Here is a 15,996-nt window from a genome sequence, read left to right as displayed (position 1 = left end):
CGTGGGGAAAGGGTGTGGGGCTTCCATGGCCTCTGCAGACACACCACTCTCCCAGCACCTCCACGTGTTCATCACCCTGGAAGCTTCCCAAATCCCATCCTTTTGGGTTTTTATGGAGGATTCATAGCATAGTCATGATTGATTGAATCATTGGCCATTGGTGATAGATTCAACTTCCAGCCCCTCCCCCCTTCCCTGGAGGTCAGGGGCTGGGACTGAAAGTGCTAAACCTCTAATCACATGATTGGCTCCACAGGCAACTAACCTCCATCCTTAGGCACTTTCCAAAAGTACCTCATGAACATAGCAGAACATATCTTTGTCACTCTTAACACTTAGGAAATTCCGAGGGTTTTGGGAGAGCTAGGAACTGTGGATGAAGACCAGATACATATGAGAAATATATTTTGGCCAACTGAATGACCAAATACATATTTCTTATAAATCGTAATATCCCAGTGCCCCATTGGGAAGAGTGCTGAATGAAAAGTTTGAATTTTTAAGGCCCCTCCTATATCACCCTGGTCCAGGCTTCCATATCTCTCTCTTACACTGTTGAATTATTCTGCTTCCATTTCCACTCAGCCTCCCCAGCTGTGAAACCAACTACATGGTGGCTAAAAATAGTTTACATGCATCCAAGCAGGAAGTCCGCCTGGTAGAGTAAGGCTCACTTGTGTTACTAAGGCTCTCCACTCCCAGTAGTACTGATGATTCTCTAGCCAAAATCTCTCTTCTGAACTCCCCATCTATCCAGTTAACATTATAAAGATCTCACACTCGACGTGTCCAAAACTGAACTCATCTTTTTTTCTTCCATAATTGGCTCCAGCCAGTAACCCAAGCAGGAAACCATTGCAGACCTCTTCCGCTCTCTTACCTCCCACTTCTTTTTTAACATCTTTATTGGAGTATAATTGCTTTACAATGGTGTGTTAGTTTCTACTCTATAACGAAGTGCATCAGCTATACATAAACATATATCCCCATATCTCCTCCCTCTTGCGTCTCCCTCACCCTCCCTATCCCACCCCTCTAGGTGGACACAAAGCACCGAGCTGATCTCCCTGTGCTATGCGGCTGCTTCCCACTAGCTATCTATTTCATGTTTGGTAGTGTATATATGTCCATGCCACTCTTTCACTTTGTCCCAGCTTACCCTTCCCCCTTCCATGTCCTCAAGTCCATTCTCTACATCTGCATCTTTATTCCTATCCTGCCCCTAGGTTCTTCAGAACAATTTTTTCTTTTTTAGATTCCATATATATGTGTTAGCATACGGTATTTGTTTTTCTCTTTCTGACTTACTTCACTCTGTATGACAGTCTCTAGGTCCATCCACCTCACTACAAATAATTTCGTTTCTTTTTATGGCTGAGTAATATTCCATTGTATATATATACCACATCTTCTTTATCCATTCATCTGTGGATGGACACTTAGGTTGCTTCCATGTCCTGGCTATTGTAAATAGAGCTGCAATGAACATTGTGGTACATGACTCTTTTTGAATTATGGTTTTCACAGGGTATATGCCCAGTAGTGGGATTGCTGGGTCATATGGTAGTTCTATTTTTAGTTTTTTAAGGAACCTCCATACTGTTCTCCATAGTGGCTGTATCAATTTACATTCCCACCAACAGGGCAAGAGGGTTCCCTTTTCTCCACACCCTCTCCAGCATTTATTGTTTGTAGATTTTTTGATGATGGCCATTCTGGCCGGTGTGAGGTGATACCTCATTGTAGTTTTGATTTGCATTTCTCTAATGATTAGTGATGTTGAACATGCTTTCATGTGTTTGTTGGCAATCTGTATATCTTCTTTGGAGAAATGTCTATTTAGGTCTTCTGCCCATTTTTGGATTGGGTTGTTTGTTTCTTTGATATTGAGCTGCATGAGCTGCCTGTATATTTTGGAGATTAATCCTTTGTCAGTTGCTTTGTTTGCAAATCTTTTCTCGCATTCTGAGGGTTGGCTTTTCGTCTTGTTTATGGTTTCCTTTGCTGTGCAAAAGCTTTTAAGTTTCATTAGGTCCCATTTGTTTATTTTTGTTTTCATTTCCATTTCTCTAGGAGGTGGGTCAAAAAGGATCTTGCTGTGATGTATGTCATAGAGTGTTCTGCCTATGTTTTCCTCTAAGAGTTTTATGGTGTCTGGCCTCACATTTAGGTCTTTAATCCATTTTGAGTTTATTTTCGTGTATGGTGTTAGGGAGTGTTCCAATTTCATTCTTCTGCATGTAGCTGTCCAGTTTTCCCAGCACCACTTATTGAAGAGGCTGTCTTTTCTTTCTCCATTGTATATTCTTGCCTCCTTTATCAAAGATAAGGTGACCATATGTGTGTGGGTTTATCTTTGGGCTTTCTATCCTGTTCCATTGATCTATATTTCTGTTTTTGTGCCAGTACCATACTCTCTTGATTACTGTAGCTTTGTAGTACAGTCTGAAGTCAGGGAGCCTGATTCCTCCAGCTCTGTTTTGCTGTCTCAAGATTGCTTTGGCTGTTCAGGTCTTTTATGTTTCCATACAAATTGTGAAATTTTTTGTTCTAATTCTGTGAAAAATGCCATTGGTAGTTTGATAGGGATTGCACTGAATCTGTAGATGGCTTTGGGTAGTAGAGTCATTTTCACAGTGTTGATTCTTCCAATCCAAGAGCATGGTATATCTCTCCATCTGTTTGTATCAGTTTTAATTTCTTTCATCAGTGTCTTATAGTTTTCTGCATACAGGTCTTTTGTCTCCTTAGGTAGGTTTATTCCTAGGTATTTTGTTCTTTTTGTTGCAACGGTAAATGGGAGTGTTTCCTTAATTTCTCTTTCAAATTTTTCATCATTAGTGTATAGGAATGCAAGAGAATTCTGTGCAGTAATTTTATGTCCTGCTACTTTACCAAATTCGTTGATTAGCTCTAGTAGTTTTCTGGTAGCATCTTTGGGATTCTCTATGTATAGTGTCATGTTATTTGCAAACAGTGACAGCTATACTTCTTCTTTTCTGATTTGGCTTCTTTTTATTTCTTTTTCTTCTCTGATTGCTGTGGCTAAAACTTCCAAAACTATGTTGAATAATAGTGGTGAGAGTTGGCAACCTTGTCTTGTTCCTGATCTTAGTGGAAATGGTTTCAGTTTTTCACCATTGAGAACGATGTTGTCTGTGGGTTTGTCATATATGGCCTTTATTATGTTGAGGTAAGTTCCCACTATGCCTACTTTCTGGAGAGTTTTTATCATAAATGGGTGTTGAATTTTGTCAAAAGTTTTTTCTGCATCTATTGAGATGATCGTATGGTTTTTCTCCTTCAATTTGTTAATATGGTGTATCACATTCATTGATTTGCGTATATTGAAGAATTCTTGCATTCCTGGGATAAACCCCACTTGATCATGCTCTATGATCCTTTTAATGTGCTGTTGGATTCTGTTTGCTAGTGTTTTGCTGAGAATTTTTGCATCTATGTTCATCAGTGATATTGGCCTGTAGTTTTCTTTTTTTGTGACATCTTTGTCTGGTTTTGGTATCAGGGTGATGGTGGCCTCGTAGAATGAGTTTGGGAGTGTTCCTCCCTCTACTATATTTTGGAAGAGTTTGAGAAGGATAGGTGTTAGCTCTTCTCTAAATGTTTGATAGAATTCGCCTGTGAATCCATCTGGTCCTGGGCTTTTGTTTGTGGGAAGATTTTTTTTTTTAAATAAATTTATTTGTTTTATTTATTTATTTTTGGCTGTGTTGGGCCTTCATTTCTGCCCACGGGCTTTCTCTAATTGCGGCGAGTGGGGGCTACTCTTTGTTGTGGTGCGAGGGCTTCTCACTGTGGTGGCTTCTCTGGTTGCAGAGCACAGGCTCTAGGATGCTGGCTTCAGTAGTTGCAGCACGCGGGCTCAGTAGTTGTGGCTCGCGGGCTTAGTTGCTCCGCGGCATGTGGGATCTTCCTGGACCAGGGCTCTAACCCGTGTCCCCTGCATTGGCAGGCAGATTCTCAACCACTGCGCCACCAGGGAAGTCCTGTTGGAAGATTTTTAATCACAGTTTCAATTTCAGTGCTTGTGATTGGTCTGTTTATATTTTCTATTTCTTCCTGGTTCAGTCTCGGGAGGTTGTGCTTTTCTAAGAATTTGTCCATTTCTTCCAAGTTGTCCATTTTATTGGCATATAGTTGCTTGTAATAATCTCATAATCCTTTGTATTTCTGCAGTGTCAGTTGTTACCTCTCCTTTTTCATTTCTAATTCTGTTGATTTGAGTCTTTTTCCTTTTTATCTTGATGAGTCTGGCTAATGGTTTATCAATTTTGTTTATCTTCTCAAAGAACCAGCTTTTAGTTTTATTGATCTTTGCTATTGTTTCCTTCATATCTTTTTCATTTATTTCTGATCTGATCTTTATGATTTCTTTTCTTCTGTTAACTTTGGGGTTTTTTGTTCTTCTTTCTCTAATTGCTTTAGGTGTAAGGTTAGGTTGTTTATGTGAGATGTTTCTTGTTTCTTGAGGTAGGATTGTATTGCTATAAACTTCCCTCTTAGAACTGCTTTTGCTGCATCCCATAGGTTTTGGGTCGTCATGTTTTCATTGTCATTTGTTTCTAGGTATTTTTTGATTTCCTCTTTGATTTATTCAGTGATCTCTTGGTTATTTAGTACTGTATTGTTTAGCCTCCATGAGTTTGTATTTATTACAGATTTTTTCCTGTAATTGATATCTAGTGTCATAGCGTTGTGGTCGGAAAAGATACTTGATACGATTTCCATTTTCTTAAATTTACCAAGGCTTGATTTGTGACCCAAGATATGATGTATCCTGAAGAACGTTCCATAAGCACTTGAGAAGAAAGTGTATTCTGTTGTTTTTGGGTGGAATGTCCTATAAATATCGATTAAGTCCATCCTGTTTAATGTATCATTTAAAGCTTGTGTTTCCTTATTTATTTTCATTTTGGATGATCTGTCCATTGGTGAAAGTGGGGTCTTAAAGTCCCCTACTATGATTGAGTTACTGTCAATATCCCCTTTAATGGCTGTTAGCATTTGCCTTATGTATTGAGGTGCTCTTATGTTGGGTGCATAAATATTTACAATTGTTATATCTTCTTCTTGGATTGATCCCTTGATCATTATGTAGTGTCCTTCTTTGTCTCTTGTAATAGTCTTTATTTTAAGGTCTATTTTGTCTGATATGAGAATTGTTTCTCCAGCTTTCTTTTGATTTCCATTTGCATAGAATATCTTTTTCCATCCCTTCACTTTCAGTCTGTATGTGTCCCTAGGTCTGAAGTGGGTGTCTTGTAGACAGCATATATATGGGTCTTGTTTTTGTATCCATTCAGCCAGTCTATGTCTTTTGGTTGGAGCATTTATTCCATTTACATTTAAGGTAATTATCAATATGTATGTTCCTGTTACCATTTTCTTAATTGTTTTGGGTTTGTTATTGTAGGTCTTTTCCTTCTCTTGTGTTTCCTGCCTAGAGAAGTTCCTTTAGCATTTGTTGTAAAGCTGGTTTGGTGCTGCTGAATTCTCTTAGCTTTTGCTTGTCTGTAAAGGTTTTAATTTCTCCGTCAAATCTGATTGAGATCCTTGCTGGGTAGAGTAATCTTGGTTGTAGGTTTTTCCCTTTCATCACTTTAAATATGTCCTGCCACTCCCTTCTGGCTTGCAGAGTTTCTGCTGAAAGATCAGCTATTAACCTTATGGGGATTCCCTTGTATGTTATTTGTTGCTTTTCCCTTGCTGCTTTTAATATTTTTTCTTTGTATTTAATTGTTGATAGTTTGATTAATATGTGTCTTGGTGTGTTTCTCCTTGGATTTATCCTGTATGGCACTCTCTGTGCTTCCTGGACTTGTTTGACTATTTCCTTTCCCATATTAGGGAAGTTTTCAACTGTAATCTCTTCAAATATTTTCTCAGTCCCTTTCTTTTTCTCTTCTTTTTCTGGGACCTGTATAATTCAAATGTTGGTGCGTTTAATGTTGTCACAGAGGTCTCTGAGCCTGTTCTCAATTCTTTTCATTCTTTTTTCTTTATTCTGGTCTGCGGTAGTTATTTCCACTATTTTATCTTCCAGATCACTTATCCGTTCTTCTGCCTCAGTTGTTCTGCTATTGATTCCTTCTAGAGAATTTTTAATTTCATTTATTGTGTTGTTCATCATTGTTTGTTTGCTCTTTAGTTCTTCTGGGTCCTTGTTAAACGTTTCTTGTATTTTCTCCATTCTGTTTCCAAGATTTTGGATCATCTTTACTGTCATTACTCTGAATTCTTTTTCAGGTAGGCTGCCTATTTCCTCTTCATTTGTTTGGTCTGGTGGGTTTTTACCTTGCTCCTTCATCTGCTGGGTATTTCTCTGTCTTCTTGTTTTGCTTAACTTACTGTGTTTGGGGTCTCCTTTTCTCAGGCTGCAGGTTCGTAGTTCCCATTGTTTTTGGTGTCTGCCCCCAGTGGGTAAGGTTGGTTCAGTGGGTTGTGTAGGCTTCCTGGTGCCTGTGTTCTGGTGGATGAGGCTGGATCTTGTCTTTCTGGTGGGCAGGACCACATCCGGTGGTGTGTTTTGGGGGTGTCTGTGACCTTGTTATGATTTTAGGCAGCCTCTCCTAATGGGTGGGGTTGTGTTCCTGTCTTGCTAGTTGTTTGCCATGAGGTGTCCAGCACTGTAGCTTGCTGGTCATTGAGTGGAGCTGCGTCTTAGTGTTGAGATGGAGATCTCTGAGAGAGCTTTCACACCGTTTGTTATTACGTGAGGCTGGGAGGTCTCTGGTGGACCAATGTCCTGAACTTGGCTCTCCCGCCTCAGAGGCTCAGGCCTGACACCCGGCCAGAGCACCAAGACCCTGAGCACACAACAGGCTGAGAGGCTTGTCTGCTCACCCAGCAGGGCGGGTGGGGGCTTCGGAGGTCAGATCCCAGGGAGAGGACTCTTACCTCCCACTTCTGATTGGTCACTAAACCCCATTGCCTCAGGCAAGGCTTAAATCTTCCCATTCTTTTTATCCCCTCCGTTGCAGAACTCCATTTCAGGGCTCTTTTTTCTCAGGAGAGCCTCAGAGGCCTTTGATCTCTCCTAGCTCCTGCATGTAGCTTTGTCCTCCGTCTGCTTTGCATCTTTCACACTTTTGTCAGAATTAATTTCTAAAGTGTAAATCAAATAATTGTACTCCATTGCTCTTTGGATTTGCCGTTTAGCCGTAGTCCATATTCCTTGCAATGGTGTGGAAGCTCTCCATGTTCTGACGGTGGACCACCTCTACAGCCTAATTTATCTTAAACCTCCTCATCCAACTTTAAAAAAGACTTTCAAATCAGTGACCACAGCAAGCACCTCAAGCATCCCTAACACTGTGTGTGCCTGGAATGCTTTTCCCTCTGTCAAGAGCCTTGTCTTCCTCATCTTTGACTCCCGGCTGCTTAGAGTGTGGCAAACAGAGGTGGTCAACAAACATTTGCTGAAGGAATTGTGTAAATGGTAATAATTACATCTGAATTAATATGTTAACATGCCATTGTGGGGCTTTACAAAAATTGATTCAATTCTATATTCTTGGAAGTAGGATTTTGTACTTTTTTTTTTGCTTTTGAAAATTTTTTTGACTAAGGAAAGGTGATCTTAACTAAATGAATGCTTTGAAGAAACCTATTTTACCATGTTTCTTTCCATATGTTAGTCCAATAAGGCTGCTATAACAAAAATCCAGAGATTGGATGGCTTAAACAACATTTATTGCTCACAGTTCTGGAGACTGGGAAATGCAGGATCAGGGTGCTGGAAGATTCAGTGTCTGGTGAGGGCCTGCTTCCCCCTGTGTCCCCATATGGCAGACGGCGAGGTTGCAACATATAAATTTTGGGAGGACATAAATATTCAGTCTACTGACCTCTACTAATTTATTGAATCAATTAAGAAGAATCATTTCCATTTTAGTTTTGTACATTTTAAGAAGTGCTTTCCTAAGTTGCATAAACGTTATTTATATTCTTTTTCTTTTCCTCATGTGTTTCAGTTTCATGCTTTAAGTGGCAGAAGTATTTGCAACTATCAGCTGGTCTGTGACAGTGACATGAACCTGCAGAATAAAGAATCTGTGGCCCGGTGTCTGCATATCTTGTCCTCCTTAAGGCTCATCATGCAGGTGGCTTTGCCACAGGAGCAACTTTGCTGGATTATATTCAATGGTATATGTCAGTGTCTTTTATTTTTCATTGTGTCTTTCAGAAAGGTATTTAAGTACTAAGTTTGATGGTGACTTGATTACCTTGTGATTTAAAACATGTTCATTTCCTCCTAGGGGCAAGATGGGAATAAAGATGCAGACCTACTAGAGAATGGACTTGAGGATACGGGGAGGGGGAAGGGTAAGCTGGGACAAAGTGAGAGAGTGACATGGACATATATACACTACCAAACGTAAAATAGATAGCTAGTGGGAAGCAGCCACATAGCACAGGGAGATCAGCTCAGTGCTTTGTGACCACCTAGAGGGGTGGGATGGGGAGGGTGGGAGGGAGGGAGATGCAAGAGGGAAGAGATATGGGGACATATGTATATGTATAACTGATTCACTTTGTTATAAAGCAGAAACTAACACACCATTGTAAAGCAATTATACTCCAATGAAGGTGTTATTTCCTAATAGGATACTTGTGGGCTTTTTTACATTTTTATTACATTTCAGTTTGTCCTTATGAGCAGGGACTTATACAGCATGTCTGTGGGTTTTCTGCTCAAGGGAGGGTCAGAGGCTGTGGAGATAATCAGTTTCACATATATACAAAATAGGGACCACAGTTAGTAAGTAAATATAAATGGGGAAGGATCGGAGGACAGGTTAGATTGTTTCTAAGCATCATCCATTTATTGGTCCTCTCCACGAATACTTTGGCCAATGACCAGGGCTTCCTATGCATCAACCTTCTCCTCCTACTTGTTTTTGAGTGAGGAGCTCTGAGAACGTGCATGTATGTATGTGTATAGTGTATTTACATACATATATATGCATTGTACAGATACACATATATACATGTATACGCATTATATATGTCTCATGAAATGAATCTTATCTATCAAAATGTAGCATTTGTTTTTTCCTTTTAAGACTTACAATTTAAATTCAACTAAAATTCTCTTTAAAGTTACAATTTGAAGTTACGATGAGTCGCCTGATGAGTCGCCTACAGTATTGTTTTCTGGATAACATATTCCTAAAAGAAAAATAATAACAGTGTGTTCTGTGTGCCTAAGACCAGGGCAAAATAACTTGGAAAAAAACATATTGGATTTTCTCTCATCCATGGCAACTGACAGTACATTTCCTAGCCTTTGCCTTCCTTGCTCTCCCCAAATAATATTTTTGACATTTTGATTGTAATTAGACCTTACATTTGCTACCAGAGATGAGGCTGACTCTGGAAGACATTTTTCAGTCCAGTGATTGTTAAGCTTTTGTGCCTCCTCATCCTCAGAGTTGCCACGGCCATCTCTCCACCTGAATTGCTCACACATCTTGGCAGGGATTGAGCAGGAGCAGAGCTTCTGTGCTCAAGAAGGAGTGAGAGGCCTGAGGGTTGGGCCCTGCAGTCAGGCTTTGCTTGAAAGGTGGAAATGATGCAGCATGACTCCCTGTCTGAAACCCTTTTCAGATCACACACAGAACCCCCCAATATTCTTAAAAAAAAAAGATTGAACGATTTCTGTATCTTCTACATCCTTTTTCTGGTGTGTGCTTTTTCCTTATACATATGACATCGTGTTCTAGATTTTATCCTGTTTCCTAAATATTTTTCAGCTCAGCACTATGGTTTTAGAATCTAGCCGTGTTGCTATATGTAAACCTAGTTTGTTAACTCTGCCTGCTGAATTGTGTTTGGCAGATACCTATGCACCCGTAGGGATGGCCACCTGGTTTGCCCTGCCTCTCTAACTGCACAAATAATTCTGCAGTGAATATCCTCGCCTCTGTCCTTTTATAGACCTGTGTGAGAGTTTTCTGGGACCTATGCCCAGGAGTGAGGTTCCTGGATTGTGGGAGGTACATATACTTAGTGTCATTAACTGCTGTTCCTGTTTTATTTAATTCATCTCAAACTTATTAAGTGCCAGGCATTGTTCTAGATGCTAGGGATACAGGAGTGGACGACAGACAGAAACCCTGTTCTCATGCTTACATAATGCTTCAGGGAGGTGATAAACAAATCAAAACTAAATGATGTATCAGATGGTGATGAGTGCTATGGAGGAAAATAAAGCCGAGAAAGGGGTTAGGGAGAGCACTGGCTGGGCTGCAATTTTATTTTATTTTTTTTTTAAAGATGTATTTATTTATTTATTTTATTTTAATTTTTTTGGCTGCATTGGGTCTTCGTTGCTGCGCACAGGCTTTCTCTAGTTGAGACGAGCGGGGGCTGCTCTTCGTGGTGGTGCGCGGGCTTCTCATTGCAGTGGCTTCTCTTGTCATGGAGCACAGGCTCTAGGCACATGGGCTTCAGTAGTTGTGGCACGCGGGCTCAGTAGTTGTGGCTCGCGGGCTCTAGAGCGCAGGCTCAGTAGTTGTGGTGCACGGGCTTAGTTGCTCCGCAGCATGTAGGATCTTCCCAGACCAGGGCTCGAACCGATGTCCCCTGCATTGGCAGGCGGATTCTTAACCACTGCCCCACCAGGGAAGTCCCGGGCTGCAGTTTTAAGTGGAATGGCCGGGGTAGGCCTCACCTGAGATGAGATGCTGTTTGAGTAAACACCTGACTGAGACATCTGGGTGTTTGGGGGAAGGGCATTCCAACTGGGAGATTAACAAATGCAAAGAGCTTGTAGTTTTAAAACTTTGGAATTTAAGTCATGAAAAAATAAATTGACCTGCAGTCAATTTCTCAAAATACATTTGACCTTTCCAGTTAGACGTTAACCCTCTTTTAATTGGCTATTATACACACACACCCTTGTTTTTAAGATATTTAACCAATCTTGGTTCTTTCACAAAATCTAACTGGGTAAATGAATGTTGGATAACATCTGACATCTCAACTAACCTGAACCCAACTCATTTGAACCCTCAAATAGTCAAGATTATTTTGGTGGTGGCTATCTTAGATGAAAAAGAGTCATATGACAAGGCAGTAAACTCCGTATTAGGGATTTGGTTAAAAATTAAACAAACTTCCAAAGATAGCCTGAGAACGTAAAGATTTAGTCTGTGCTCCGTTTTGTACCCTGTACTCTCTCCATCGGGCTCCTGCCGTGGAATCTGTGAGCCATGCCAAGATCCTGAACCATCAGAGGAGGATTCAGTTATAGTCAGGATGCACTAGGGCTGCAAAGGTTAAAGGCACATCTTTGAAACACAGAGGGCCCTTGTTATTCTTGAGGGCGGTCTCCCGGGGCTTTCTGAAATCCCGCAGCTCCCATTGCTGAATGTTTGTCTGGGCTTCTGGCTTGCACCTGAATCACGTGTTTTGTGGAGAGTCATGTGTTTCCTATGCATATCCTTACTTGGTGACTTTTTTTTTTTTCCCCTAAAACCAGTTATACAGTCGGGTCAACAAAGCCAAGTCGAGATGAGAATGCGGAGCTTGAGCTCTTACTAGCTGAGTGGTTTTTTCCCCCAGTGGATCTTACATGAGATAAACAACTCTCTGTCATGGGAGCAGGCACACTAAGACTGTGGGGGACTTGTATTCTCTGTGAACTTTCTGGTACTTTAAGTGTTTAAGATTCTATTCGATACTTTTTGGTCACTGATTTGTGTAATGTTTATTATGCTTGTAGATGTATTTTAATCAAGGGATGTGTGTTTTGGAGCAGATGCTGTTTTCTCAGAAGCTTTTAAAGTTTAAACGTGAACATAGGATTTGGAATTGTTGAATTTTGGTGGTTATGAATTTTAGATCAGATATTTTATAGAAAATATTTAGATTGCTTGTCATTATAATTACACGCCTTTTTAAAGCATGGTATTATACTGTCTTTTGGGTTATGTTTATAGCCCAATAATGTCCTTTGTATACAGAAGGATATATGGTGATGTCATTCCCCACTCGTCCTCCAAATGCTGCCATCAGATGAGTCTTCTATCCTCATTTAATTAATGGCTTGATTTAAAAAAAAAAATCATACTTGAATGATCTTAAATAGGAGTTGGAAATGGCGTTTTTCATTAGAGTGCTTATGGGACGTACCTTAATAATGGGATACATATTATATGAGACAGTGAATGAATATAATACAACCTATTATGCATTATGAGTTTTAAATTATGAGTTTCCTTTTTGCGTATTGTGTGCCATCTGATTAAATGTGTATTCTAGTCTTATTTGGAGATAAATCTTCAGTTTTTCAACTGTGAGGAAACCATGGGAACCCATAACATTTTATATGAATTAATAAAACCACAAAGTACATAAATTATGCTACTAAAATACTCTTTTGTTCAATATATTTCAAAACTTAAACTGCCTTTAAAATGAGACTAAAAGATTCCTGTGTCAACATACTTAAAATATGGTCATATTAGTTCTTTCAATAATTTGGCTACAAGTTACAAAAAAGTTTATAATAATTATAATTCTCTGGCCATTATCAGGTTTTCTCATGAGAAAATCACTTGTTTCGGGAACTACCAACTTAAACTGCAGAAATTGGAATGTAAAATTTCATCATTTGACTGTAAAACATGTTAATCTTTTTCTCCATCTAGGTACCATTTACATTTACACCATTTGCAGAAAACTGATGATCATAGGTCACTCTTCTAAGGTATGGAATTTACTGACACAAAATATCTTCCCCTGTAATTCCTGGCTTTCTTAAGACTTTTGTTAGCATTGCATGCTAAACAAAGAAAATTTGTGAATTATATAACAAAATTTAGTGAATTTACATAGGTTTACTGTTTTTAGTTTTCCTTTAATATGATCATGTAAAAATGTAGACAATAAAGTATTAATGAGAAGAAAGAATTTCTAAAATTGATAGGTATTTCTCCAGTGTCCTTCAGTCTCTCAAATTAGTCATAACTTGTCAATATGTTACTGAACATCCATCTGATAACTATATCTCTAGGTAGGGTGGTCATCCATTCTAGCTTGCCCAAGACAGTCCTGTTTTATGCCTGTTGTCCTGGAGTAATTATTAATAGTGCCTACTTTCACTTTTAAAAATGTGCTGGTTTGGATGATAAACTATGGTTAGCCTGTTTATGTCTTGTTATGGAACTTGGACTGCATTTTGCTTGAAGAGCTGGACTGTACTTATGGTCCAGATACTAGTTGGGTGAACAAACTCCTAAACTCTGTCCCAGTTATGAGCTGACTTTGTCTTACAGTAAGATTCTCACTGACCAGTACTCACCGCTTAGTTTTAGCTTGAGGAAGTGGCTGACACTTCTGTTGACTTCCTTACCATGTTGGTAGCACTTCTGTCTGCAGGAGACATATTTATTCCCTGCGTTCACTGTCTAGTCATTGGAATGTAGACCAAGAAGGAAAAATATACTCTTCTTGAGACCATGCTTGAGTTCTTTCTGGCATTTGCAACACTACTACTTTAGTCTTCTCTATTGCATGCAAAACCTTGCTCTGAATATTCTAACGCTCGGGACAGATATTTTTTCCTTATTTCCTCAAAACACAGCCAAGTATCTTAAAAGTTGACAATGCTTAAAAAATAGATAGAAGCAAAGATATTTGCATGCTTAATGGATAACATTAATTGGGTGTTCTCTCTCTGTTTCGTTCCTTGCATTTAAAAGCCCTATTACTGACAGTGACTTGAACAAACTCTCTGCCAGCTTTTTGAGTGTGAATTAAAATGAGGGGAGACTGTCCCGTGTATAATGTAAATTTGGCCTACAGACTATTCCAATGATTCTCTATCCAGTTCCAGATGATTTCCTAAAAATTTGCAATCTCCTGTTGCACTTGCTGTAGCAACAAATACTGCTCCATGGAGCCATCACAGTTTGGTCTGCTTATAGCATTTGTCTGGCAAAACTTTGAAGGGCAGAGATGTCTGTGCCAACATTTAACTGTTAATGTTTGTACTTGTTAATGCTGAGAGAATTTTAATTTAACATGATAGTCATCTTAGAATAATTTCTTATTTATACCCTTTGTAAGACATCTTCTCTCCCCCTCATATAACTTGAGTTTCTCTCTGACAAAATAAGGAAGGCCTGAAGGAGGATCGTTCTATAGTCCCAATCTTGTGGGATGGGAGTGGGGGGAGTGAGGAATGCAAGAATTTGGGGGTGGTGGGTGGCTGTACAGTTGGCACTTTCAGATCAGGATGAAATTCTTTCAGTTTGTTCAGTATAATAAGTTTCAAGGAAATTAATTTTCACCCTGAAATTCACAAACCCTCAGCTGACGAGTTGGTTCCTGAGCTGAGACTATAAATGGACTCGATAGGTCCATTTAATGGGGACAAGCCCTTGGCAGTCCAGCCACTTCTGGATCCTCCTGATTCTGTAGCTACTTTAGAGTTCAAGTCTGTTATAGCAAAAGACAGAAGGAGTAACGATGTGGAATCCTTAGGCTTTTCTTGGTGTCACCCCAGAGCAATCTAAAGTCCTATTCCTATAGGAGCTGGGAATTATGATTACCATTTGTTATTATTATTGAATCCCTACTCTGTGTTAGGTACTGTGTGAAGGGCTTTGCATACACAATAATGCCATAATAGTCTTATGAGGTGGGCACCACCACCATCACTGTCCTTTGTTGAATGAATGCTTATCATCTCTAAGGTATGCTTCTAAGCACTTTCACATATTATCTCATTTAATCCTCACACCAGCACTTTGAGAAGGTGCCATCATTACCTTTATCTTATAGACGAGGAAGCTGAGGCTTAGAAAGTTAATTCGCTCAAGGTCACACATCTAGTTAGAGATGTAGCGGAGGCCAGAGCCAATGCCACCCTGTACTGCCTCTCGGCACCATTAGAATAAGGCGTGTCTGTTGGCATATCCCATGACCCACCCTATTTTGGTTCATCTCGGCAAATGGAGGAGTTGTGTGGGAGCTCCTGATATAATGTTGAAATATTTTCTGACATGACTGAAGGCATCCTGAAGACCAAGACTGGCCAGGGCTTTTCCCCGAATGGGAAGCACTTTTGTGCTGAGGCAGGTCACCAGCATAAGCTTAGCAAATGGAGGGAGGGCAGTTCTCTAAGCCTCTTTCCCTAAAGACATAAGACAGTTTGCTTTCCTTTATGGTAAATGCTGTAGTTTCTTCTGAGGCATTTACAACGTAGTATTGTACTCAGCAAACATTAAAGAATTCAGTAGAATCTGTTCATTCTAAGAAAATGTTGATTTCTGTTTCCCTTTACTATAAAACTGAAATAGTTTGGTAAAGTGTGTGGCTTGAACAGTGGTTGTCAGATCAGTCCACATACCGTTACATAAACTTCAAGTCCAGACTTTGAAATGCTTCTCAGTGTTTTCCCTCAAAGGGTATGAGTTGATATAAGTGACGCTGCAGTGCCATCCTGTGGCTCAGCTGATTAATTGTGTGTGTGTTTTTCCTACTTGACACCTGAACCATGCTTTTGCTAGGCTCCTATAATATGGTTTTTCAAAGTTGCTTTTTTTTTTTTTTTTAAAATGAAGACAATAGTCCTGCTGAAATCATCAATTTTTTATTAATAGACATAATTCTTTCTTTCAGGGGCAAGAAAAAAATGCTACAAATTAAGAGGGTTGTTTTTTTTTTTTTGGAAATGGCATTTCATCTTTAAAACCTGAATGATGGTTTCTCAGAGCCCTAAGTGGAATGATGGCTTTTCTCCTTTTTGTCATAGTTTCCCTATGTAGTGGGAAGAATCCTGCTGCACCTGGGAATCCAGAGACCTGAATTTCAGCCCCAGTTCTGTCACTTACAAGCAGTTTAGTCTCTTGGAGTCAGATTAGGTTACTTTTAAGGTCCCTTCTGGCACTAAAATCTGTGATTTAGGGTCTTTGATGCTAAGTCTGAGGCCAAACCCAAATATCATGTGAACAGCTGTTCACT

General features: G+C 39.6%; 1 protein-coding gene across 2 annotated transcripts in view; it reads left to right on the top strand.

The window, feature by feature from the left end:
- Positions 1–15,996, top strand: part of CFAP54 (cilia and flagella associated protein 54) — a 303,497-nt gene that overhangs the window by 13,672 nt on the left and 273,829 nt on the right. For both annotated transcript variants that reach the window (XM_061204898.1, XM_061204897.1), the window contains exons 4-5: positions 7,995–8,166; positions 12,678–12,736. In XM_061204898.1, the coding sequence (XP_061060881.1) occupies positions 7,995–8,166; positions 12,678–12,736 (231 nt within the window). The remainder of the gene's footprint in view (positions 1–7,994; positions 8,167–12,677; positions 12,737–15,996) is intronic.

Source organism: Eubalaena glacialis, chromosome 11, assembly GCF_028564815.1.
Source record: "Eubalaena glacialis isolate mEubGla1 chromosome 11, mEubGla1.1.hap2.+ XY, whole genome shotgun sequence".
In the NCBI taxonomy this organism is placed as follows: Eukaryota; Metazoa; Chordata; class Mammalia; order Artiodactyla; family Balaenidae; genus Eubalaena; species Eubalaena glacialis.
Note: the sequence above shows the minus strand (reverse complement) of the source record. Positions and strands in the feature narration are given on the sequence as shown.